This window comes from Prionailurus viverrinus, chromosome C1 (assembly GCF_022837055.1).
Source record: "Prionailurus viverrinus isolate Anna chromosome C1, UM_Priviv_1.0, whole genome shotgun sequence".
Classification (NCBI taxonomy): domain Eukaryota; kingdom Metazoa; phylum Chordata; class Mammalia; order Carnivora; family Felidae; genus Prionailurus; species Prionailurus viverrinus.
Genome location: NC_062568.1, coordinates 168,631,898 through 168,659,187, shown reverse-complemented (window position 1 = coordinate 168,659,187; position 27,290 = coordinate 168,631,898). Strand labels below are relative to the sequence as shown.

Sequence of the window (27,290 nt, the reverse complement as noted above, 5' to 3'; positions counted from 1 at the left end):
CTCAGCCACAAAATGGAAATGGATTACATTAAGTTTAATATCTGTGACTAGGGTACCTGCTAAAAATTACATCTCAAAGTTACATATTATATTTCCTTGAAAGGGTTTCAAGTATTGTCACACATATTGCATCTACTTATCCTTTTGGAGAAGGTTGGGCCCAGTAATATTATTCTCTCAACCTTACAAACCAGTAATAACAAATGTCAAGAGGTAAATGTGTATAGGGAAAATAATATACCAAGAGCAGTTTGTTGATACCTTGGGCTATAGCCTACAGTACTTTCTTGTAATCTTATCTTTTTCCTTTGATAGTTTCATTTTAAAATGGGGAGTGGGGACTGGGAGTTGAATTTCCTAACAATTGAAAAGAACTTTCAGTATCATCTATTTCAACTCTACTAGTTTTACCAATGAGATATGAAATGATCTTTTTTTTTTTTTTTAAGTGTATTTATTTTGAGTGAGAGAGCTCATGTGCAGGGAAGGGACAGAGAGAGAGGGAGAGAGACCTAATCCCAGCAAGCTCCATGCCATCAGCACAGAACTTCACATGGGACTCGATCCCATCAACTGTGAGATCATGACCTGAGCTGAAATAAAGAGTTGGGCATTCAACTGACTGAGCCAGCCAGATGCCCCTAAAGTACCTTTTTTATCAGTGAAATATTTTATCTGGTTATTTGCTTTCAAATACCTTAGGAAACAAATTAAAAAGTGCCAAGATAGACTGGGAAATGTTAACACTGTTGATAATCATCAAGGGTAGGGGTTATTTCTACTACCTAATTTGGTGTATGTTTGGAATTTTTCATAATAAAAATTAGATGATTATTGGTCTTGTAATACATAAAACATACCATCAACGCAGTTCATTAATCACTGAATGTCCAACTCTTCTTATTTTATATATGTTTTAAGTTTATTTATTTAGAGAGAGAGAGAGAGAGAGCACATGCGAGTGTGTGCAGAAAAGGGGCAGAAAGTAATGGAGAGAGAGAATCCCAAGCAGGCTCCAGGCTACCAGCGCAGAACCTGATGCGGGGCTCAATCTCACGAACCGTGAGAACCATGAGATCATGACCCAAGCCAAAATCAAGAGTTGGACGCTTAACCAAGCGAGCCACCCAGGGGGCCCATCAACCCTTCTTATTTTAAACTTCAGGGCAATAACAGAAATGCCTTAGGATGAATCTATAAGGTCCTACATGTTCTCCCGTATGCCTATTTCCAATCTCACTAATAACTACTGCACTAAAGATAGAAAATTATGCTTTGTAGTCAATATGCATTTGCATAAAATAAAACTATTAATTTTGACTTTTTAATTTTATTATTTTTTATTAAACGTTTTCATTTAAGTAATCTCCACACTCTACATGGGGTTCGAACTCACGACCCCAAGATCAGGAGTCACATGCTTTTCGAACCGAGCCAGCTAGACACCCAACTTCTTTTTTTAAAGTGCTCTTCCCTATATTCTTGTTCCTTGATTCTATGGTTTAGTAACTATTTTGCTTATTTCAATTCAGCAAATATTTCTGGAATGATGTACCACTTTGTGTTAGGCCCTAGGAACAGCAGATGGGGTATGTAATTTTTATATGTATCTATCTATGAAATATTCACTTATATATAAGTATATATGAAAAATACATGAGATATTAATATATAATAGAATTGATAGATGCTCTATTAGCTGTATGAAGAAAGTCCTATGGGGACCCCAAAGAGAAATGTGTGATCAAAACTTGATGAATAATGTCAGAGGAAGGACAGAATTATCTTTCTATGTGCTCTATAAAGAATATTAGGGGCACCTGGGTGGCTTAGTTGGTTGAGGGTCTGACTCTTGATTTTGGCTCAGGCCACGATCCCAGGATTGTGGGATTGAGCCCTGCGCTGGGCTCAGTGCTGAGCATGGAGTCTGCTTGGGATTCTCTCTCCCTCTTCCTCGCTCCTCTACCTTGCTCACATGCCCCCCCCTTCTCTCCCTAAAAGAAAATAAAAAATGATAAAACATGAAGAGACAATCAAAGAATATGCTTCCAAAAACGTACACAAGTATTATAGAGGTGTGTGGGACAATTAATTTATAAAAATGTTATTTTTCTGGATTTAGGAATGTTTGTGTTGTCAGCTTCAAAGGATGTGTACCTAGTTGTGTTCTCTCTTTCAAATAAATACTCACTTTCATACACAAGTTTGTATTTTTTTTCCTTAAAGAGGTCCTGCACATTATATAAACTTCAGGTGCCACACAACGTGAATCCACTTGAGTGCCTGTAATTTGCTAGGCACTATTCTGTGAGCCAAGGATCCATCAGTGAACAAAATAGAGAGAAAAAAAAAACAAACCCTCTCTCTTTGAAGCTTACATTCTAGTTAGGAGTGACAAGCAAAATGAAAACATAACAAACGAGGAAATGAAATAGTATGTCAGAAAGTAAGTGCCATGGGGGAAAAAGAAACAGTTGAGAAGAGTAGGGGGAAGGAGAGCGCGCAGGGCAGAGAGTATGGGTGGGCTGGTACTTCCCATGTTAAAATAAGGTGGTCAAAGCAGGTAAGCCTCATGGGGAAGGTGACTGAGCAAAGACTTGAAGGAACTGGTTGTTGAGAATACCAGTGGAATCTAGTGTAGTATATTTGGCTAGTGGTAGTCCATTATTCTCTTATTCAGGCTCTGAGTATTTGAAGTAAAATAACCCCAAAGACCCAGTATCAGTGGGTAAAGCAGTTAATAGCTGGAGCAGGGTTGAGAACTGAATGGCTGTCTGGGGCACCAATCTAGAGATAGGTACTAAAGAACATAGGGACGCTATAGCACCACTGGAAAATAATCAAATGGGGAATATTGTTATTTACCAGAACATCTCTGTTGGTGGTGGGGGCTCAGTGGTGGTGAGACCTCCAAGGGGCATGGCACTTAAGGAGATTTGTTCTGATGAACAGTCAGGTTTGTTTGTACTCCTGGGGAGGGTGAGGCAGTTGGGAACCACATCCGAAATGCCCCAGGGCAACAGGAGGCTGCTCCCTGCCAATGAGAGAGTGGTGCTTTCCCAGCCTTCTCAGCTCTTAGGGTTCAATCTTGCTGCCAAACTGAGGTCAGGAAGACAGCTAAACGTATAAGCTTGAAGTATACATTGTTGGCCTGCCCTAGACATAACTATGAGAATGGGACTCCAATCGTGAACATTTTAAATGTTCTCAGAACAGCACATTTGGTTTTCTCTGGCAGCTGTGGTATGGTAGAGAGACCAAAGGACAAGTCGGAAGTGCATAGGGGTTCTGATGCGTCTGCCACTTAGCCGATTTAAGTTTTACTATCTACAAAATGGGGGAATAATAAGTTTCTTTTATGGCAGTCAAATGAGATCATTGTGTTCAAATGAACGTTTTAATCAGCGAAGTATATACTTGTCGGCATAATAATAAAGCTACAAGGTCGTTCACAGTTGCTGGGTAAGGATCATAGTTATGAAGTATATAATAACAAGTTGTAATTATCGAGGAGTAAAGATGGTGTGTAAAATGCTTTAAAATCTCCATTTATAATCTGCCTTCGTGGCGAATCAAGAAAACAATCTAACAGACTTTTCAATGTCTTTTACTGGTATATCAGAAGAAGAGACATACATCATCTGTCTCAAAAGCAAAATTAAGTATTCTGTTTTCTTACTTATTTGAACGAATACCCAAATGAAGGTTCAGCATTAAAAATAACTGGCTGTTTTCTCCCAATTGCCAGCTAGGTAGAGTGATTCTTAAATGATACTTCTTGTCAGCAAGAAAGATGATCCCAAGAATGAACGAAAATAGCCTCTGTTCAACAGCTGTGATATTTATAATTTATAAGCTGTGATCATCTCTCATTAGATTGCCTTGGTGTCTGAACAAGAAAGGATGCATGTTTGCCATTTGTGTATCTATCACTTCTCAGAAAATAAACTTTTATTACATTTTATTCCTTCTGATCAATACATTTCTCTCTTTACACATAAACAGTGTGATAAGAGGCTTCCTGTTTGAGGAGCATGACCTTGAAACTCTAGTGTTATGCACAATGTTAAGTATGTTCAACTACTCCGTAAACATTCCGTTCCAATCATCAAATCATTTTTAAGCACTAAAAGGCAACCCTGAAGACTCGGACCACATGGAAGGAAGAAAGGGAGGGAGGATGGGAGAGATCAATTCATAACGAAATTCTTGTCAGTCTTTAATACTGTGCCTGCGTGTCACGCTTCCAGTTTCCTCTCACCCTTCTCCCCTACTTCGATCTCTTATTTTTCTTTATGTCCTTATATCGCCCTTGCTCTTCACAATTCTCTAGGTCCTTTATGTATTTTACTTGCTTTGCTCATTACATTGTTTCCCTTTTCATTTCACTATTGCCCCCTTTGGGCAACTCTACGACCAGCTAAATCTACACTTTATATAAGCATGTGCTAAATTACAATCGAGCAAAAATCGTGACTGTGCGTTCCTGGAGAACTAAATGCAAATCAGAACTGAGAGCTCTTGGGGAGAGAGCTCTTGCACCACAGGGCAAGAGAACGGAGAATTACAAAACGCACAGTGGAGAACAACTGAAGAGAGCACAAGTATTGTGTCCTCTGTGTGCCAAGACCTGCATCAGAAACACCCCGCCCATGACTCGAAAAACTTCCCCCTAGCGCTCCGCAGACTGACCTTCGATCGAGGCCCTTCCCCACCGCCGCCTCCCCCTGACGTCCCTTACACCCGCACTTTAGACTTCACGTCCCTCTCTCCCCACACCTCAGGCCTGCCTCTCTTCAAATTCGATTCCCACGTCGCCGCACGCCGACGCTCGGCCCCTCTCGGCTCACACGTTAGCTCCCCTCGGTTTCTCCCACGGCGGGTTCCGAAGCCGGCTCCCGCGCTAGGCGCCCCCCACAGGTGGAGGGGTCACCCCCCCTCCCTGCCTCGCTCCCTCCCCCGCACACCTGGCTGCCCCCAGGCCCGCCCCGCCCCCCTCCGGCGCCCCGCCCAGCCCCCAGCCGCCGCCGCCGCCGCCGCTCGCGCCCGGACGCTCCCACGCTGCCGCCGCCGCCGCCGCCGCCGCCGCCGCCGCCTCCCGCGCGCCGCGCCCGCCCCGCGCCCCTCGGCGACTCGGGCCTCCCCCCACCCCCCCGCCGCGGGCCCGCTGCACTGTGGGTAGGCGGCGGCCACACTGAGGAGCCCGCGGCGGCGGCCGCACTCGCACGGAGGAGCCGGCGGCGGAGCGAGGCTGCGCGCGCCGAAGATGGCTGAGAAGCAGAAGCACGACGGGCGGGTGAAGATCGGACACTACGTGCTGGGTGACACGCTGGGCGTCGGCACCTTCGGCAAAGTGAAGAGTTGAGTACGCGCCGGAGGCCGCCGCGCGGGGCTGTCCGCTCGCAGGAGGCCGGGCCGGGCGGCGGGAGCCCGGCGCGCCCAGGGCCGCGGGCGGGCGCGGGCCTGGCGGCAGGTGGAGCGGGCCCGGGAGCCCCGCGAGGGCGGGCGTGGGGGCGGCGGCGGGGACGACGGCGGGCCCGGGGTGTGACCGGCGGTCCGTGCCCGGGTGGGTGACGCCGGAGGTCGGGCTGGGGGGCAGGGTGCCTTGCAGCGGAGTCGGTGTGGGCGGCGCCGGGGAGTAAGACCCGGTGCCGGTGAGCGAGTTTCCAGCGCCTCAGGTGCCTTGCTGGGTGCTTCGCGTGTGAGCTCATTTCATCCTTGCGGCGACTCGGCGCAGGTGTTGTCCTCACCTTGAAGGTGGGAAAACGGGGACCCCTAGAGGTTTGGGAACGAGCCCAAGGTCACACCGAAATTGGCAGAAGCAGGATGAGGTGCAAAATGTCTTCCAGTACTGGCCAGGCCGGGAGGTGCCTGCCGTCCGACGCTCGTGCTCCGGGACTCGGGTTGGTGGGGCGGACGCTTTCGGGCAGGTTCCCAGGGCCTGCAGGTGGGGGCGTGAACGCAGGGAGGCCGCTGCAGCGGGTCTGGGCCCGGTTAGATCTGGGGGTCTCAAGGGTGCTTGGCGTGTGGAAAGAAGTCTAGGAAGGCTTCTGGAATGGGGACAGATTAAAGGTTCCTTGGTGTTGGCCCTCGGAGCGTGCCGGGCTCAGGAGGCCAGAACTGCTAAGACCTGTCCAGCTGAGGTCTGTTTTCTTGGTGATGGGATCCCATTTTGGGTGTAGAAAAACAGGCTGCTTTTGAACGTCATTTTATTTTTTTTTTTACTTGTTACTAGTTAAGTATTGAACCTTTTTTTTTTTTTGATGTTAAGAGGAGTCACATGGGGTTTTATTAATCTGTCCTGTCTTCAGAATTAGAGCCAGCTTATTAGAAATACTTTCCGTTGGATTGTTGTAAATCCAGAATTACAAGTCAAACGTCAGCTTTTTTCTTTTGCTGTAGGCAGTCTGAGATTTTACTCTCAGGCCTTTAGTTCCCTGTAAACTTCATATTTTAAGCCTCCAGTCAAAGGTGTTAAATAGGTAGAAGGAACTCGTTCATTCCCGTGGCATAGATCATCTTATTTACTTGCACGTGTCTGATGCTGTTTTATTCGGAAGGCACTTGCCGAGCACCTGCTGTGTGCTAGGCATCATTCTAGGCGGTGGGGATACAATAAGGAACACAGCCACATTAAAATCTCTCCTTTGGGGCGCCTGGGTGGCTCAGTTGGTTAAGCGTCTGACTTCAGCTCAGGTCATGATCTCGCGGTCTGTGAGTTTGAGCCCCGCATCGGGCTCTGTGCTGACAGCTCAGACCCTGGAGCCTACTTTGGATTCTCTGTCTCCCCCTCTCTCTACCCCTCCCCTGCTCACGCTCTGTGTCTCTCTGTCTCTGGATGATAAATAAACGTTAAAAAAAATTAAATAAAATCTCTCCTTTTGTGGAGCTTATGTTCTAGTAGGAGGAGACAAAAGATCAGAATATATGTGTAAAATATGTAGTCAGTTTAGTGCTACTGAGAAAAATGAATCAGGGAGGAGAGAGTGAGTTTTGTGAGGTTAGCAGTTTTCAATAAGGTGGTCAGGCCAAGTCTCACAGGCAAGGTGGTATTTGTGTAAAGACCTGAAAAGTTTGTAAAAATCTTTGCAGTACTATGTGCGCCATAAAGTCCTGGGGTATTATAAAAGGCTTCCTAGAGCGGCTAGCCAAGAGGATATATTTAGGATGAAAATAGGAAGATCCAAGCATTAGATTCATGCCTGTAAGGTTACTTGCCATTCAGTGTCATTACGGAGGGCTACCATGTCATGACATGATCCATTTACTCAGGCAAGCTGTGCCTCTGCCATCTGGGCATGTATACCCTCAAAGTTATATAACTTACCCTGTATCCTTTCAAACTGTGTTAAAATGTTTGTCGTTTTGAATTCTTACATAATTTGAATGTAGACGAAAACACCCATCAGATCAACTGGCCCATTGTCAAAGGACAACTTAAATCTCTTTTGTATATACTCTTGAGCAGCTTCCAGGCACTGGCTTCTTAAAATATAAACCAGTGGAAGGTACGCTGATTTATGAGAAATCCTTTTCCTGGAGGGCCCAGTCTAATGAACAATCGGAGGAGTGTTTTTAACACCATGTTGGAGCCTCTCTAAAGTTAGACTCTGATTTCCCATCCCGGATTAGAAGTAGTACAGTTGCTCAATAAAAATGGTAGAAATTGCTGTAGTCAGTCTTATTTAATTCTTCAGGGGACCACAAACAAAAGTACACGTATTTTTAAAAACTTGTATTTTTGGGGGCGTCTGGGTTCAGTGTCCAGCTCAGTCAGTTCAGTGTCCAGCTCAGGTCATGATCTCACAGTTTGTGAGTTCAAAGCCCACATGAGGCTCTCTGCTGTCATCGTGGAGCCTGCTTGGGATCCTCTGTCTCCCTCTCCCCCTCCCCCACTCTCTCTCTCAAAAACAAACATTTAAAAAATGTATTTTTTAAAAAGAAAAATATACCTTTATTGAGGCATGTTTACGTATCATAAAATTCACCCATTTAAAATATATGATTCATTAATTTTTAGTAACTTTATTGATGATGCAGCCATCATCATAGATGGAACCAACATCAACTTTAAAACATTTTTATCGCCACAGTAAGATCCCTCATGTTCATTTACAGTTCATCTTTGTTCCCACCAGCAGCCTCAGGAAACCCCTAATCTGTTTTCTGTCTGAATAAACTTTATTTCTCTGGACACTTCTGATAAATAGGATCATTCAATATGGAGTCTTTCATATTTCCTTTAACGATGTGTTTAGGCTTATGCATGCGGTAACGTGTCAATAGTTTATTCCTTTTTATTGCTAAATAACGTTCCATTGTGTGGACCTGCCACTTTCTGCCTGTACATTGACCAGTTGATGGACACTGTTTTCAGTTTGGGGCTATTACAAATAATGCTACCACAGGGATGCCTCGGTGACTCAGTCAGTTAAGCGTCTGACTTCGGCTCAGGTCATGATCTCACGGTCTGTGAGTTCGAGCCCCACGTCAGGCTCTGTGCTGACAGCTCAGAGCCTGGAGCCTGCTTTGGATTCTGTGTCTCTCTCTCTCTCTGCCCCTCCCCTGTTTGCGCTCTCTGTCTCAAAGATAAAAATGTTAAAAAAAAAAATTTACGAATAATGCTACCACAAATAATTGGATGCAAATCTTTGGGCACATGTTTTCATATATCTTGGTCAGGTACCTAGGAGAAGAATTGTTGGGACATACCATAGTTTGTATGTTTAGCTTTTTGAAAAACTGCAAACTTTTCAAAAGTGGTTGTACCATTTTACTATCCTACCCACAATGTATGAAGGTTCTCCTTTCTCTACATCCTTACCAACATTTGTTGTTGTGTGTTTTAAAGGCATTTTGATGGGTGGAAATGGTGTCCATTGTGGCTTTAATTTGCATTTGTTAATGATTAATGATACTATCTTCAGATACTCATTAGCCATATATTTATTGTCTTGGGTGAGATATCTCTTCATATCTTTTGCTCATCTCATGAGCTGAATTAGAAGAATTCTTTACAAATTTTGGGTCCAAGTCCCTTATTGGATGCAGTCTGTAAATATTTTCTCCTAATCTGTTTGACTTTTCATTTTCTTAACGGTGTCTTTTGAAGTTTAAAAGTTTTGAATTTTCATGAGGTCCAATTTATTGATTCTTGTTTTTATGGACCTTGCTTTTGATGCTATATCCAAGAAATCTTTGCTTTAGATCTCAAGGATTTTCTCTTACGTTGTCTTCTAAATATTTTGTTTTAGCCCTCACATTTAAGTGTATGACCCATTTTGAGTTAATTTTTGAGTATAAGAGGAGGTTCTAAGATCAGCTTTTTGAATGAATACCCAGTTGTTCCAGTACAATTGAAATGTATTGAAAACATATTTTTAATTGTTATATAGATTTAGACCTTGTAAAGTTAATTTCTACTAAATAACTTAATGATAGATGATTTAGTTTTTTTTTTAAGTTTTTTATTTGAGAGAGACAGGTAGAGAATCTCAAGCAGGCTCCATGCCATCAGCACAGAGCCCGACGTGGGGTTCACCTCAGTAACTGTGAAATCATGACCTAAGCCCAAATCAAGAGTTGGACACTTAACTGACTGAGCCATTTAGGCGCCCCGGTGATTTGGTTTTACATGGTTTTAAAAACATGGAAATGGAAGAGTAAGTAGCATTATTTTTGTGTGTGCCTTTTCTCTTTAACTGTTAGGCTAATTACAGATTTTTAAGATTTAACTTGGTGTATCAACTTATAGGCCAACGTTAGGTACGATAAGCAAAAATTGAAAGTGGCATAATTTTCATTTGATAGCACTTGTTTCAAGTCATTTTTTAAAAGTATAAAGAACTTCTTTTTGCTGTTAAATAATGGAAGGTTTATTTAAAAAGTTCTAAACTGATTTTCTCCATTGTTTTGTTAGATTACCAGAGAAGTGCTATGGAAACAAGTGATGTAGGCTGACAGAATTTAAAAGTAATGCTTTTTATCTACTTAAATTTTTTCTCCACATTGATTTAGTTCATATTCTTTCCAGGGTAGGGTAGAACTGCTTGAGAACTGTTGAAGAGCTCTTGGATTTGGACTCGTTCAGCTCTTATCTCAATAGTAAAGATGATAGAAATACAAGAATAGATTTGTTGTTTGTGTTATACAAAGACTGAGTCAAGAATATATGTAATACAATGCTAATTATTTATTTGAAAAGCAGCCTGCGTTTTCAAGGTGAGTACTGATAGATTTGGTTTATGAAATATTTACTCTTTGTCCGAAGACACCACTGGATACTTTGCAATCACATTAGCCTTTTTCTAGCTAGTAGTTTCATCAAGGAATTACCTTCTCTGTTTTTCAGATAGTTCTGTGAATGGCCCACAGACTTGGCTTTCAGGATATTGTACTAATTCCCCACTTATTTATTTACTGTTTCCTCACTTAACAGGAAAGATAAGCAGATGGAATTTTTATTATATTTTTTAAGTAGGCTTCATGCCCAGTGTGGAGCTGAATGTGGGGCTTGAACTCATGACCCTGAGATCGAGACCTGAGCTGAGATCAAGAGTCCGAGGCTTAAGTGAGCTCTCCAGGTGCTCCTTCTTATTACATTTTTAAAAACAAGCAGTGTTACATTTTTTGAAATGTAACGAGTTCTAAATGATAAGTTGAATATTGGACAACTACCTGGTCAGTTGGTGGACCAGAATGTTGTACCTGTGGCATACTGGCCCCTGCTGGGATTGTTTTTGACTTCCTGGGCCTTGTTTTCTTTTTCTCCTAAAGGAGAGCGCTAGAACATGTAATCTATTGGATCCTTTCCAACTTTAAACTGATTTTTAAAAAGATTTAATTCCTCCAAATGGGTATTTTTAATTGTTCCTCCTCGATTAATGGAAATTTGAGTTACTGAAGACCAGAGCTGAAATGTAGATGTAATGGAGAACAAAAGAAAAGGGAAACACATCTGTAACAATTTAGTGATAAAAGCTACAACTCAAGGGGCACCTGGGTGGTTCAGTTGGTTAAGCCTCTGACTTCAGCTCAGGTCATGATCTCTCTGCTCATGAGTTTGAGCCTCATCCTGGGCTCTGTGCTGACAGCTTGAAGCTCGAAGCCGGGAGCCTGCTTCAGATTTTGTCTCCCTCTCTCTGTCCCTCCCCTGCTCAAGCTCTTGTCTGTCAGTCTGTCTGTCTGTCTGTCTGTCTCTCTCTCTCAAATATAAACATTTAAAAAAAAAAAGCTACAACTAGACTCAGTTTTTTAATATTTTAAGTACTATAAAATGCACTTGATTGTATTTATTCCCCAGAATAATCTTGAGTTTGTTATTATCTCCATTTTACAAATGACGAAATTGAGAATCCTATACCTTAAGTGACTTGCTCAAGGTCACAGTGCTAGGTAAGTGGCAGAATTGGCAATCATAAGCCAGATTTTCTGACTCCAGAGTCTGTGTTCCATGCAGTGTAAAGTCAAGATGCATAGTGTGTTGTTTTGAGTTTTAAATCTATAAGAATGTAATTTCACATATCTGTAGGTATTCATCAAGTATTAAAAAAGATTGATGTTTCATTTTAGTTCGCATTTAGAATAAAATTGTTCTTTGAAAATCCATCATATGCATGATTAAAATTTATTTTTTCATATTCCTAACTTTAATGCCTTAATCCATTCCTTATATGGATGAACATGCTGAATTCTGACAGTTTTAAACCAAATTTCTTGTAAATACCAGGTATTTCAGTTTTTTCTTATTATGAAAGTAACCCTGACTAAATATTACCAGTAACCTTTAGTAACCAAAGTAAAGAGAACTTACAAAAACGATTTGATGTCCTAGAAGGAACATAGGTCTAAGAAGGCTTTAGCCCTGGATTTTAATTCCATTTTACCACTAGTTATGTGGCTTTGGGAAAACTAGTAACCTTCTTTGAGCCTGTTTCCTCCTTTGTAAAATGGCAATAACAGCATTCGGCCTACTGCCTTCTAGAATTTTTATGAGGATTAAATGAGGTACATAAAATGGCTTTAAAGAATGATAAAGTGGCAGTGTTGAGAAGATGCCTGGGTGCATGGGTGTTGTGAATCAATTCTGCAGTCTCTGTGAAGTGTTAGTAAGTGTTTGCTGTGTTCAAATATGCCTTCAGTTCTGATAGAGACATGGAGACAGAGCTGTAACAATTTGCCCCTGTTTTTTGGATGCCTACATTGAAGGAAGTTCTAAATGACTAAATTGCTTGTGTTATGTGATAATTACTAATTTTTTTTTTATTGAAATGCAGTTGTTTTTGGGTAAGTCATGTAATTTTTTCCCCACAAACATGAAAAATGACTAAAATAAGAAAAAGGCAAGTAATAGTGGATGTTCATATAACTTACTAGCTGAACTGATTTTACTTTTAAAATTATTCAGATTCTAAGCAAGTGTTAAACAGTAGTTCCAAATAATAAAGATATATTTCTACTCAAGTACTAGAAGGTTAGTGTTTAGGGGCTCCTGGGTAGCTCAAGTCAGTTAAAACATCCAGCCTCAGCTCAGGTCATGATCTCATGGTTTGTGAGTTCGAGCCCCACGTCTGACTCTGTGTTGACAGCGTGGAGCCTGGTTGGGATTCTGTGTCTCCCTCTCTCTCTGCCCCTCCCCTGCTCTCTCTGTCTCTCTCTCAAAAATAAATAAATGTTAGAAGAAATTTTTTAGGAGGTTAGTGTTTGAATCAAAATCAATTCAGTGGTATCTCTCAAAAATTGGATAAAGGATGTGGTGTTTAGACTTTTTTTTCCCCCTGACTTCTGTATGGGGTAGATGATTTCAGCATTGATAATTTGGTCCTAAATTTCTGAATGGATTTTGTTCCTTTTGTGTAATCAGTTCATGGGACTCTCAGAAGATGTTTTTTTCCCCTTAAGAAACAATGTTAAAAATGGTGGATAGGTTCAAAGTAAGTGCACAAAGGCAACATGGTATATAGTACAAAGACCATTGGATTTGGAAGACCTAGGGTGGAACGTTTGCTATGTTGTAAGTCCGCTGCGTGGCCTTAAAGTCACTTGATCTGTAAAAAAAGGGAATAATACCACATGTTCTCTTACATTGTTGTGAGAAGAACATAGAAAAAATGTAGGTGAAGAGACCCTCATAAGTCCTTAACTCTTATGTAATTTTATGTAAGTAGGTCTTATGTATATAAACCCCATAATTAGTTGAATTCTGAGAATAACCTGTGATCTGGTTCTGAGACCAGAAGTTTATTTAATGAGGGGGAGGAAGACTTTACGATCTTCTGTTTAGTGTTTCCCAGCTCTCTTCTGATATTTTTTTCTGATGTGTTCAGAAAACTCTGAGTCTCTAGATGCTGCTCACTATCACCCTCTCCTATATACTACTCCCCGTGCATAGGTGTGAACGTGTAACTGACTTATATTCCAGATCCTGTGGCTGCAATCACAGATCTCTTGAGAAAAGGAGACAGAAGTTAGGAGAAGGAAAAGAATGTAAGCAGCAGCTGGCATCTTTTATTTATAAAGGGTCATTTTTAAGGCTCTACTTAGAGTAGAACCAAAATTAATACAGTTCATTTTTTTAAACTACAGAAAATGCACTTTGTGTTCAAAATGTCTTTGTACCAAACTTTCTCTCAGTATATGTGTGTAAATTCAGAGAGGATTTTGGAAGTTTGATCATAGACTGAAATAATTACTTCAGTTCTGTGGACTTTATCCCTTTCCCATGCTGACACAGCACTGCTTATAGTGTTTCTTTGTTTGTTTGTTTTGGTAAAAACATGACAAAATATTAATTTATCTTGTCATCCATGTTAGTTTTCCTTAAAACATTTGGTAGTATTTGTAATGGTGACACCCATTTATTCTTCTGGGATTCTTGTACTTTCCTTGATGATAGGGAAAATATTTTATAGAGAAAGTGATTTTTTTGAGTCAGGCTGATAATTTGACCTAGCAGAAGATCTAATCTCACATCCTTTAAGAGATAACGAGTAAGTGGGTAGCACAAGATTCCTAAAATACTCAATGTGTTATAAGTAGAGCAAATCTATCTAGTATATGTATCCGATAAAAACATAAGAGTACCTTGAATCAGGTTGAATGGGTTTTTATCTGTTAAATGGCTGAAATGCATATACAAAGCAATGTGTTTATTTTGAAATGTAGTGAGCCATTTTATTTTTAGTATAGTGTATTAAGGAAAGAATTTCAGGCAGCTCTTATCTCTGCTAATAATAGAAACCTTTTTCACCCCTTCAAGGGAACAGTATTCTTGCTTAAGTGCTGTCTTACGTTTAACCATGTTTGCCTCTGATAAATTTTACCATATTTTTTTAGGTGGTGCCTTTGTTTTTAAAGTGGTAATCTTTTTAAACCTGCCATTAGGTTTTTTTTTTTAAACAACTTTTTATATGGTTAAGGAAAATGGTCAAATCTTGCAATAAACATGTCTCAGTCTGAATGCCCGTGTATTAACTTACTAAGATACTTCTTTTCAGAAAATTTTCTTCATATTATTTATACAGTCTTATATAGTGTTAAATACATGACCAGTAGTATTAAATATATGTTCACATTTAACGTCTCTTAACTCCTAAATTATGAATTGGTTATAAGGTAGTTTATCTAGCTGTCATAAATGAAAATCATGGAATTAAAAAATTTGAATATACCATAATTTTTTTCCAAATTCTCATTTTACTTGATAAATACTATAAATATCAGTTAATTTCATTTTTCTTTTTAAAGGTGTTTGAATATAGATTGGCACTATATGGTATTCCATACTTCACTTCTCCCAGGCTTAGTTAATGAGATAATAAAACTGATATGTATTTAGCATTTACTGTGCTTAGTCATTTTGGATTTTACGCAGAATATTTTTACCCGTATTAAAAATGTGGCAATGATGCTGCTACAGCTGATTTACTAATTTAAAACAAAGTGGGAAATATTCATTGGGAATTTACCTAAATGAATCTTGTCTCACATTTGAATTCTAAGTCAAATATATGATGAATCCACCTTTTACTCAGATTGATATCAGCTTCTACCTAGTGCTCTACTAATTCACCGTTAGACAGTGTAACAGTTATACTATATGTTGTAAACTTGATTTCAGCAAGAATTTGACTTTGTGTCTTACAGTAACTTTGTGGATAAGATGAAGAAATGTGCTGTATGTGGTTTATTGCTGCTGAATAACTATTCCCGAAGAAACCAGGTGTCATCCTAAGGGGAAATCTTGGACCTTGACTCTATTTAATTAGTAATATTTCCTATTTGGGATGGTACAAAGCTAGATGAGGCGATTAATAGACAAATTACAAAAGCAGAATTTAAATTTATATTAACACTTAGACTGCTGTGCAAAAACCAAGAAGGTGAAATTGAATAGGGGCAAGTGTAAAATCTAGCACTTAAGTTAAAAACAAAGAAGAGGTGCATAAAAGACTAGAACAGTTTGACACTCGTTCTTGAAATGTTGGAGTTTTAGCTGACTATAACCTGAGGAAGTGTATGTTTTGAATGCTTTAAATGTAAAAATTGTTACCACATGGAAAATAGATGTATAGAGACCATATTAGCTGGTAGTTTTAGAGGGAGTGTAGTTCTGTACTTGGGCTTAATCTAAATTTTGAATATTGAATTCATTTTTTGGCACTACAATTTGCAAAACTTAGCCAATCATATTTCAGAGAATGACCCTTATAATTAGGAAGCCCCAAAAGAATGCCATGTGAAATACAGTAAAGGAAACATTTTTTATACTATAGAAAATGTATTTTCAGTGTGATAGATGTTCTTGAATAGCTGAAGTACCATCATCTAGCAAAAGGAGTCACCATGTTCAGTGATGTTTTGAAGGATATAGCTAGTACTATTGGGTGAATATTTTAAGAGGCAAATTATAATCCGGAATAATGAGGATCTTTCTATCAAGGAGCTTGTTTAGGAATGGTACAACTTATACTCTAAATCAGTTAGGTTTCTTTTTTTAAAAAATTTTTTTCTTAATGTTTATTTTTGAGAGAGAAAGCACAAGCGGGGGATAGGTAGAGAAAGAGGGAGACACAGAATCCGAGGCAGGCTCCAGGCTCTGAGTTGTCAGCACAGAGCCCGATGTGGGACTTGAACCCACAAAGTGCCAGTTCATGACCTGAGCTGAAGTCAGGCACTCAACCGACTGAGCCACCCACATGTCCCCAGATCAGTTAGATTTCTGTCATTGACACATTTACTTAGATCCTGTATGGTTAGCTATCAAAATTGTTGCCACAAAATTCCTATTTTGAATGGAAGGTTGGCATAAATAATTTATAAAGTTCTTTTTAACTTCAATATTCTATTAGTGCATGAACATTTTTTCTAATGTGATTAACTTCCACACCTGCTGTGACTTTAAACTTGTATCAAATCAACCTCCTCGTCAAGAACAATTAGAAAATTTGGAGGAAATGAAAAAAATCTGTTTGAAGTCAGCCAAGACTTGGGTGGTCAGTGTCCCAGTGAGAAGAAAAATGTATTGGAGTGAGTCTGATACTTTGGCTTTTCTCTTGGTCATTTGCTAATTTGTAATTATGGTACATGTGAAAAGCCAAACAGATAGCAGTGGCTAAAAGGCAGAAAAGATGAGCAGAACTTGAGTCTTGGTGAGAAGGCAGTTGACAACTTATCAAGAAGGAGAGCCCCTCGTAAACAGTTGGGTTTCTGGTTGCAGCTCTCTGAGGACCGAAATCCTTTTTAGAATCAGCTTAATTTCACACTTATTAAGATGATCTCCTTCCTATCTTTATTCTTTGGCGGAAATAAAATCATCTGGAGCTTGTACAGTTTTTTCATGTACGGTGTTCAACATTCTAGGAGACAAGGCCAAGATAACAGGAACAGACTCATGGGTGATTCAGATATTAAAGTTATCAGACATGGACTTTAAAATAACTTATATGTTAAAGGTGGAGAATTTTAGCAGAGATCTAGAATCTATAAAAATAGGGAATTCTGTAACTGGAAAATATAATAATTGAGTTAGGACTCCATGGATGCTTTAAAGCAAATTAGATTGTGTTGCAGAGAGAATTGTGAACTGCAAGAAAAGTCAGAAGAAACATCCAGACTGAACCATAGGGAGACAAAGTGATAGAAAGTGAAAGAGACCTATAGAAATAACAGTGAAAAGTCTAACATGTGTTAATGGAACCTGTAGAGAAAAAAGTCATTGTAGGCTTTTTTTTCCCCCTTGTAGAAAGGTGACCTCAGACGTACTTTCTTCTTCTTTTTTTTAATTTATTTTTTTTTAATGTTTATTTATTTTTGATGGGGAGTGAGACAGAATGTGAGGTGAGGGGGGGGGGGCAGAGAGAGAGGGAGACAAAGAAACCAAAACAGGCTCCAGGCTCCCAGCTGTCAGCACAGAACCCGACGTGGGGCTCAAACTCACAAACTGTGTGATCATGACCTGAGCTGAAATCAAGAGTTGGACACTGAACCAGTTGAGCCACCCAAGTGCTCCTACCTTCTTTTAATGTAGTTTCTTTTAACATATACCAAGATACCAAGATGTGATTTCTCAGTTCTGTTACCACACACCAGTATTTACTTTGAAAATGACCTGTGATTGTTGAATTACATGTGGACTGGGAGGTCTCTGAAGGGACGTGTAATACTCCAAGGAACTATATTACTACCTCACTGTTTCACCAGCATTAAACTTGTGTAGAAAAAGATACTCCAGCTCCCCTTTATGATGTCTCTCCTAATTCAATGCATCCCCTGTGGGAGGCTTAGAAGCTGCTTGAGGGGACAGTTATTTGATGTGGTTACTGTTTGAGGCTTACAAATGCTGGAGTAGATTTTATCCATTCATGTGAGTGTCATCCCCCACAACCTCTTCTGTCTGTGTGATATGGGCTCTGGGAAGCAGGGATTAGATATTTTAACTCCTGATGAAGATGTGTTTGTTTCTACCATACTGATAGGCTGTTTCTAGTCCTAATTCTTTCTAAAAAACTAAAACTGGTATTAGATTACTACCAGTTGTGTCCTGTGAGCATGGATGTTATTTTGAACATAAGACCACTGATGATCGTAAGACTGGGGCACTGTGCAGGTCCAGAAGGAGGGAGACAGGGAATTGGGGAAGTAGCAGTATTTGAAGAGACAATGGCAGACAGTTTTCCAAGTCTGATAAACACATCAAACCACAGATTCAAAGCTTATGAACCTCAAGCAGAATAAATGTAGGAAAATAATGCCTAGCTACATCATTGAAAAACTGCTTAAAACTGGTTCCCTTTGCTTCAGGCTTTCCTGTAATGGAGTGGACTGCATCTGTTTGTACAGAAATGGGAGAAAGTGTTGAGAAAAAATCTTAAAAGTAGTCAGGAGATACTGTCTTCAAAGGAACAATAAGCTAATTTTCTGAACAAAGCAAGGACACAGTAGAATAATATTCTGTTCCACCTATAATTTAAAAAAAATTTTTAATGTTTATTTTTGAGAGAGACAGCATGAACAGGGGAGGGACAGAGAGAGAGGCAGACACAGAATCTGAAGCAGGCTTCAGGCTCTAGGCTCTGAGCTGTCAGCACACAGCCCGACGCGGGGCTCCAACCCATGAGCTGTGAGATCATGACCTGAGCTGAAGTCGGACGCTTAACTGACTGAGCCACCCAGGCGCCCCCTGTTCAACCTATAATTTTGTAATACTTTGTAATATTTTATAATATTTTTCAAAATTGTAAAATTTTGTGATGTAATTTTGTAACATCTGTTCAGCCTATAATTTTGTACCCGACAAAAATATCCTTCAAAAATAAAGATGAGCATACATTTCAGATGAGCATAGTTTGAGGGAATTCACCTGCAGACCCATAGTAAAGGGAATACCAAAGGGAATTCTTTCAGGCAGAAAGAAAATGATACTTTCCCAAATGGAAGCAGGAGGAAATGAAGAGCATTGCAAAGGGTAAATATGTGGGTAACTAAACAGATAACTGATGATACAAAATAATAACATCTTTTGAGATTTAAAATATATGCAGGAATTAAATACACCAACAGCAAAAGTGGGAGAGGAAGCATAGAGCTAATGTGTTCTGAAATTCTTGATTGTCTAGGAAATGGTAAAGATATTAATACTAATTTATATTAGACTCTGGTAAGTCAGGGATGCATGTTATAATCTCTGGGGTAGCCACTGAAATGAAAACCTAAAGGCCTTAGGGGTAAAAAGTAGTTTGGTTCTCATTTTGTTTTGGAGAGAATGCTAAGTCATTCCACAGTTTTACTTTATTTTTTAAGTAAGCTCTACTTTCAGCGTGGGGCTTGAACTCCAGATCCCGAGATCAAGAGTCACCTGCTTTACTGACTGAGCCAGCCAGGCCACCCCCACAGTTTTACTTTAAAGAGAAATTTTATGGAACAGAAAGTTATGTTCAGTAAATATGTTAAACAAAAAACTATTCAGTTAGGGCCAGTTGATGGGCATAGAAAGGGAAGTGTTTGAAGATAGGAAAAGAAAGGAGGATAAATGAGGAGAAGAAAAAGCATGTAGAATAAGAGAAACACAGAGAGAAAATAGACACATTAAAGACCAGAGTTGGGGGGGGGGCACCTGGGTGGCTCAGTCAGTTGAGTGTCCAGCTTCGGCTCAGGTCATGATATCACGGTCCATGGGTTCCAGCCCCACATCCGGCTCTGTGCTGACAGCTCAGAGCCTGGAGCCTGCAGCCTGCTTCGGATTCTGTGTCTCTCGGTCTCTCCCCCTCTTCCATTCGCTCTCTCTCTTTCTCTCTCTCTCAAAAATAAGTAAACATTAAAAAAAAAAAAAAAAAGAAAGAAAAAAAGACCAGAGTTGGAAAGACAGAAGAGAGGGCATGGTTTAAGAAGCTTTGGGAGTGTTTCTGGAAGATTCTACTGTTCACATGGCATGAGGACATCTGTGCATGTTTTTATCTTTTCTCTGACCCGAATGTTAATACTCTCTCCAGCAGTTTTAAATATATACTGGAGAAATGTTTTTTTCTGACTCTGTAAATGATTCATCTTACATGATTATGTAAAAAGTAATTTGACTCTTGTGTGGAATTCTTGATTGACTTAAGTTTTAATGAAATACATTAAGGCATTTAGAGTGTAAAGCCAGTATAAACATAAGTTTTAAAAATGAAGCTGAACACAGCATATCACGTAATCACTTTCAAAGAAATTAGCTGAAGAACAAGTCTGCCAAATGTTCTCATCTCCAGGCTTTCCTGATCTGTTTAAAATAGCACGTTTTCCCACCTCTACCCTGTCACTCATAACTCTGCTTTATTTTCATTGTACTTCATTATAGTACCATTGCATGTTTATTGTTTATGTTCTCCACCTGAATGCAAGTTCCATTTGTACCTGTATTCTCAGCATTTGGAGCAATGCCTAGTACACATTAGACACTCAGAAAATATTTGTCAAATGAATGAATAAATGGATGCTAAGACCAACGGAGGGTAAAAACAACTAGGAGGAAAAGGTCTTCAAGGATATACGAGTTTGTTCTCTGAAATAAAATGGAGTGCATGTTACATATTGTATTATGGGACTGTGTTGTATTTTCTTGACATTTGGAGCTCTTGATGAATACCTTTAGTTTGATCCACAGCAAAGGCTACAGCCCTACCCCAGCCTGCATTTTAACAGCAATTTTTCTTACTTGATTATTCTCGTCCTTTGTCTCTCCTTTCTTAGCTTATCACCTACAATGAGGCTCCATCCCTTCATCACCCTAGTTTCTCAACTCAAGGGCTAGAGATAAAAGGATTAACATGTAGTAAGTGCTCTTGTTATGTTACAATCAAGAGACCCTGGTTACTGGGAGGTAAAATAGTGTGAATTTGGGGCTTGGGCAGATGTACCATCTTGCCGCTCACTGTTGTCTCATTCCTAATTGCTTCGTCTGTAAGCTGGGTGTAGTCATATTTACTTTATGGAATTCTGGGGATTAAATAAGACTTGTATATAAAGTGTTTAATAATTCTTGCTTAATCAGTGGTAGATAAAGAGGAATAAAGTTTTTTGCTTCCTGTTCAGAACTATCCTTGAGAGAACTGTAAAGGGCTTTCAGGGAAAGGAAATGTAGAGAAAAGCAGTGAGTGAGTCTGTGTTTTGTTTCACCAGGGGTGAGGAAGAAAGGAGCCTTGTGTTATTTTGGCAAAAGTCTGGTGATGGTAGGGGTCAGAACACATGTGCCTCAGATGACTTTCCTGACTCCCGGAGCGAAAGCTCTTGATACAGATGAGTAAGGGTGGCTGATGCCTGTCAGGGCCCCGCTTGCGAACACATACAGTGTCTCTCAGATCTGTCATAGCCTAAGTACGGATAGAGTGTCATCCAAACATTCCTTCTTAACTTTTTATTAGGCTGCACCGCATGTACAAAGAGGTACATGCATTGTAAGTGTTTTTTAACTAAATCCTCAGTGAATATTCACAAACTAAACGTATCCATATCACGGCTACTTAAACACACACAAAATAACCAGTATCCCACAAGCCCCCACTTTGTGTCCCATTTTGGTTACTGTTTCCATCGTCCACCCCCACCAAGGGTAACCACTATCCAGGGATTAGTTTCACCTATTTTTAAACTTTGTAGAAACAGTTCCATTTGCACCTGGCTTCTTTCACTTGAGATTATGTCTGTGAGATTCTCCATGTTGCTGCATGTAGTTGTAATTTGTTAATTCTCATTGCTGTATGCTGTTACGTTAAGACTACACCATTATTTATCCGTTCTGATACTGATGGGCATGTATGTGGCTGGTTTTTATATTTTGGTTATTATGAATAATGCTGCTTTAAACATTCTTCTAAGTCTTTTTTTCTATTTATAATATATTACTATATACATATGCATATTTAAAATCATCATATAAATGTTTTAGAAATGCCATTTTTTTCCTACTTTACATTTCAGAGTTTTGTCATTCCTGGGGCTACTTTTTGAATCATCTGCCGTAGTTTTCTAGAGTAACTATTCACTTTTGTTTAAGTTATTTTGAATTTGTGAACAATAGTATAACAAGTGGCCACTAATAAAACAAGAGAGCTTTGGGTTTTTTCATTTTCTTGTAGAGTTATGCTTAGGAACTTCACAATGTTGTAACCACACAGCATACTGCTTTTTAAAAAATCTTTTATCTTTAGAAGGATGATTTTATTTAGGATGATATTCTACATTTGTAAGTATGAAATCATTGTGCAGGAATAATGTCATATTACCAAATCATGACAGATATCTTTTTTGTTGTTGTGTACTGATTTGGTCAAATGTTTTTTCTCAGCTAGTGGTTGATACATATTTAGGCAAATGTGTCGTTTGTACAGAGTCTTTCATTCAAGATAATTTAGAAATAACCTTTGTAAATATGAAAGGTTTATGAGACCTTGAATTTGAAAAGACTCTCTTTTCTGGAGTATAACTTTTGGTTAAAAAAATCAGGTTATATTTGGAATATATGGTATATCTTTGAGAAAAGGATTTTGTTGTTGTTGTTTAGTTTAGTTTTTAGTCCAAGTGCTGTTTCCAGTCATTTTGCCAGTGGCCACAGAACTCTGTAGGGCTCAAAATATGAGAAAGGAGCAAACTCTGCCCTCCCCCTCCCCCCCCCCCCCCCCCCCGAGAATATCTTTGGAGATAGCAAGATCCTGGAATCACAGTTCTAGCATTAATTTCTTACATGAATTTTGAGTGTCTTAAGTTCTATGAGCCTCAGTTTTCTGCGCAAAAATCCGTGTAGCATTTAAATAGGAACATGTGTATAAAGTACTTAATATACATAGACACACACACACATAAGTACAAAGTGCCCAGTATGTTGTTGCAAGCACTTATTATTATTATTACATGCCTTTGAGAAATTCCTTTCTTCCTATTGATACCATAGCCACCTATCTCCAAATTGCTTTCCTTCCTGAGCCCCAGAATTGTCTGCTCCTTTCACCCTGCTTTTGGAGACCCACTCTGGTTCCTTTTCTACAGCACTCTGTACTTTTTCTTTTATTTCTTAGATCTTTGCTACTGAAAATGTAAATCCATGGACCAGCAGAATAGAGAACTCTTTTTTTTTTTTTTTTTTTTTTTTTTTTTTTTTTTTTTTTGAGAGAGTGTGCACGCTTGCACATGCAGGTGAGGGGAGGGGAGAAACCCCAAACAAGCTTGTTGCTGACTGTGTAGAGATCTACCTGGGGAGTGGGGCTCAGTCTCAAACTGGGAGATCATCACCTGAGCAAAATCAAAAGTCAGATACTTGACCAACTAAGCTACCCAGGGCCCCTTATATCGTGGTTTTAATTTACATTTCCCTGGTGAGTAAAAATATTGAGCACCTTTTCATGTATTTATTATCTACACCTTCTCTTTTCCAAATTTAGTTTCCTGGAAGACATTTGATTTCTTCTGGAATGCCTAGACTTTAAGTAAATTGCAGTCTTGTAGTTGATGGTTATTCTTTCTTCTATCAATACTTTTCCATATTTAGAAGCTCCTGGAATGTAATACCACAAGAGATTCCTTGGGATGTAGAATGTATAGATAATATTTTTTCTCTGACAGATAGTTGTTGTTTTTTCTCATATATGAGAGATTAGCACACCCAATTTGAATTCCCCTCTCAAATTCTAAAGCTGCAATAGTAGGAGTATATGAAACCTAAATTATATGTTCAAACAACCAAATATTAATGTCAGTCAGGCATTCAGTCCATACAGAAAATAGTTACTGAAGGCCAGTTATATGTCAGGCACTGTGCCAGATTCTGAGGATACAAAGATAAATGAGACACAGTCCCTGCTTTGAAGGATCTGATTGGTTTAAAGAAGAAGATCAATAACAGCAACAAAATAGGTAATTATAGCACTCGATGTTCAGTGCCATCATGGAGAGGAGCTATGGTTGTACACTGGAGGGTCATTTAATCCAGACTTTGAGTTGCTGGAATGAGTGAGGGAATAAGGATGGTGTTTAGGGAATGTTTGCTGGAATAGTACTTGAAGTGAACCTTAAAGACAAATGAAACTTGGACAGGTGAAACATTGGAGATTGGTGACTGGGGACACAAAGGGTTCACATGTTTCACTGCATTCATTTATTATACTCAATAAGATTCCACTGAAATTTACTAAATGCTTATCATGAGCTAAACATATGTTAGCCCTGGAAATGAGAGAAAGCACAGCTTGATGGGGAATTCAAAATAGCTCTAAATGACTAATTTATAACATTTGAGGTGAGGGAATGGTGAAAGATGATACTGGAAAGGTAGGTATATGCCAAAATATGTATGACATAAATACTGTATGGGTATCTATGAAACTAAGTGAAGCCTCTGCCATTATATAAGTCATTCAGATTGTCTCCTCATTCCAGTTTTCCAACTAAGTACAGATAGGTTCTAGCTTCCTAGTATCAGTGGAATGTTCATTTTGTGTGGTACCGTAATTTGATCTGTCTCCCAGAACTTCTGTCCAACACCATTGTTAAAAGTTCTTGAATCTTCCCTTTGCTTTTTATTTAAGTCATCTTGCTTTGTTTGCAACTGGAGAGTGTTCATAACTAATCTTTCTTGCTACGGAAGTATTTAATAATGTATTCCCAACTTTCCACCCTTGCTCCTTAAACCTAGGTCCAATTTCAAGGTCTCACCATGAATAATATTTGTTCTTCTGATCCATGAGCATGGGACATTTTCCATTTTTTTGTGTCGTCTTCAATTTCTTTAATAAGCTTTCTATAGTTTCATTGAATAGACTTTTCACCTCTTTGGTTAGGTTTATTCATAGGTTTTTGGTGTAATCGTAAATGGGATTGATTCCTTGATTTCTCTTTCTGCTGCTCCATTATTGGTGTACAGAAATGCAACCAGATTCTGTACGTTGATTTTATATCCTGTGACTTTGTTGAATTCATGTATTCGTTCTAGCAGCTTTTTGGTAGAGTCCTTTGGGTTTTACACATAGAGTGTCATGTCATCTGCGAAGAGTGAAATTTTGACTTTCTCCTTGCTGATTTGGATGCCTTTGTTTCTTTGTGCCTGATTGCTGAGGGTAGGACTTCTAACACTATGCTGAATAACAGTGGTGAGAGTGGACATCCCTGTTGTGTTCCTGACCTTAGGGGGCAAGCTCTCAGTTTTCCCCATTGAGGGTGATTTTAGCGGTGGGTCTTTCATATATGGCTTTTATGATCTTGAGGTATGGTCCTTTTGTCCCCACTTTCTTGAGGATCTTTATAAAAAAGGATGTTGTATTTTGTCAAATGCTCTCTCTGCATGTATTGAGAGGACCATATGGTTCTTATCCTTTCTTTTATTAATGTGATGTAACATTGATTGATTTGCAGATATTGAACCAGCCCTGTATCCCAAGAATAAATTCCACTTGATTGTGGTGAATAATTCTTTTAACGTAGTTGGATCTGGTTTGCTGGTATTTTGTTGAGAATTTTTGCATCCGTGTTCATCAGGGAAATTGGTCTATAGTTTTCCATTTTAGTGGGGTCTTTGGTTTTGGAATGAAGGTAATGCTGACCTTGTAGAATGAAAAATTGACAAAAATAAAATGTAAAAAATAAAAAATTGACAAAAGATTTCAACAGGCAAATTATTCAATAAGATACAGATGTCTGATAAACACATGAAAAGATGCTCAACATCACTAATCATTAGGGAAATGCAAATTAGGAGATGTCACTACATATCTAGTGAAATGGGTGAAATTAAAAAAGAAAATGCTGACAAACCAAATGCTGTAAAGAATGAACTAGAACTCTTTTTTAGTGAAAGAGAGAGTGTGAGCAGGGGGGTGATGGAGAGAAAGAAAAAAAAAATCTTAAAAAAAATTTTTTTAAGGTTGTTATTTTTGACAGAGCACGTGAGCACGCACAGGAGTAGCAGAGAGAGAGAGAGAAAGAGAGAGTGAGAGAGAGAGAGAATCAGAAGCAGGCTCTAGGTTCTGAGCTGTTAGCACAGAACCCATTGTGGGGCTCAAACTCAGGAGCCAAGAGATCATGACCTGAGCTGAAATTGGATGCTTAACCAACTGAGCCACCCAGCCACCCCAAGAGAGAAGATCTTAAGTAGGTTCAATGATCAGTGCAGAACCTGATAAAGGGCTTAATACCACGATCCTGGGATCGTGACCTGAGCCAAAATCAAGAGTCAGTGCTCATCCAGCTGAGTGAGGCACCTTATATACTACTGGTGAGAATACAAAATGGTATATAATGCTGGGAAACAGTTTAAATAAAATCTTACCATACAGCCCAGCAATCCAGTACCTAGAAATCTACCCCAAAGAAATGAAGACACATTGGCCCCACCCACCCATCCTCACCACAAACACACAAATAGCTGACTTATTTCATAATCTCCCCAAACTGGAAACTACCCATATGGCCATCACCTGGTGAATGGATAAACAAATTGTACAATATACATACAATGGAATATCACTCAACAATAAAATGGAATAAACTACTGGTATATGCAAAAGAAAAAATTTAAAAAAATGGATGAATCTCAAAAGCATTAGAGCATAAGAAGCCAGAGTTGAAAGACTACATACTGTATGGTTTTATTTATAGAATAGTGTGAAAAGTACTGTTGTAACAGAAAACAGATCAATAGTTAGGAGAGATCGGCGTGGAGAGAGGGACTGACTGCAAAAGGTTGTAGTGGAATTTTTACATGATGGTAGAAATGAGCTACATTTGATTTTAGTGATAGTTACATGACCATGTATGTGTAACTCGTAGTACTATAATGTATTTAAAATTCGTAGTACTATCTATAATTAAGAGGAGTAAATTTTAAACTTCAATAAAATGACTTTAAAAAGGAGATAAAGGTATACTTAGGGTATAGTTATATTAAATGGGAAATTTTCAGTATAGACTGGAGTGGTGAAAAAGGGAGGTGTGGAGAGGATTCCTAAAGCAGGTGACTGTTCATTGAAAGAATTTCTATCAGTTATTCCCAGTTCTGCTTCTCAAATGATATAAATCAGTTTCATTCTTCTGTATAACAGCTCTTCACCTTATCAAACGTAAAATCCTAGAAAGCATAGATAGTGTAAGTATGGTTTTTTTTCTCATAAAATTCCATAGCTTTACAAAATATTTTGTGTAGTTTGGCGATAATTTAGAAAAAGCAAAATAGAACACTAACGAGTGGTAAGTTTGTTGAACTCTTTAATCCGAGAAATTTTATGGGCTATAAAATAATTTATTTCCATTAGTTCATTGGTGGTAGTTTG

At 39.1% G+C, this 27,290-nt stretch overlaps 1 protein-coding gene across 2 annotated transcripts in view; it reads left to right on the top strand.

Moving 5' to 3' along the window:
* Positions 1-5,188: 5,188 nt before the first annotated feature.
* The window catches only part of PRKAA2 (protein kinase AMP-activated catalytic subunit alpha 2), an 88,410-nt gene continuing 66,308 nt past the window's right edge, over positions 5,189-27,290 (top strand). Inside the window, exon 1 of one of the 2 annotated variants that reach the window (XM_047870742.1) lies at positions 5,189-5,360. In XM_047870742.1, coding sequence (XP_047726698.1) covers positions 5,267-5,360 — 94 coding nt within the window. In that variant the 5' untranslated portion in view covers positions 5,189-5,266. The remainder of the gene's footprint in view (positions 5,361-27,290) is intronic. The other variant, XM_047870743.1, reaches the window with a different exon arrangement.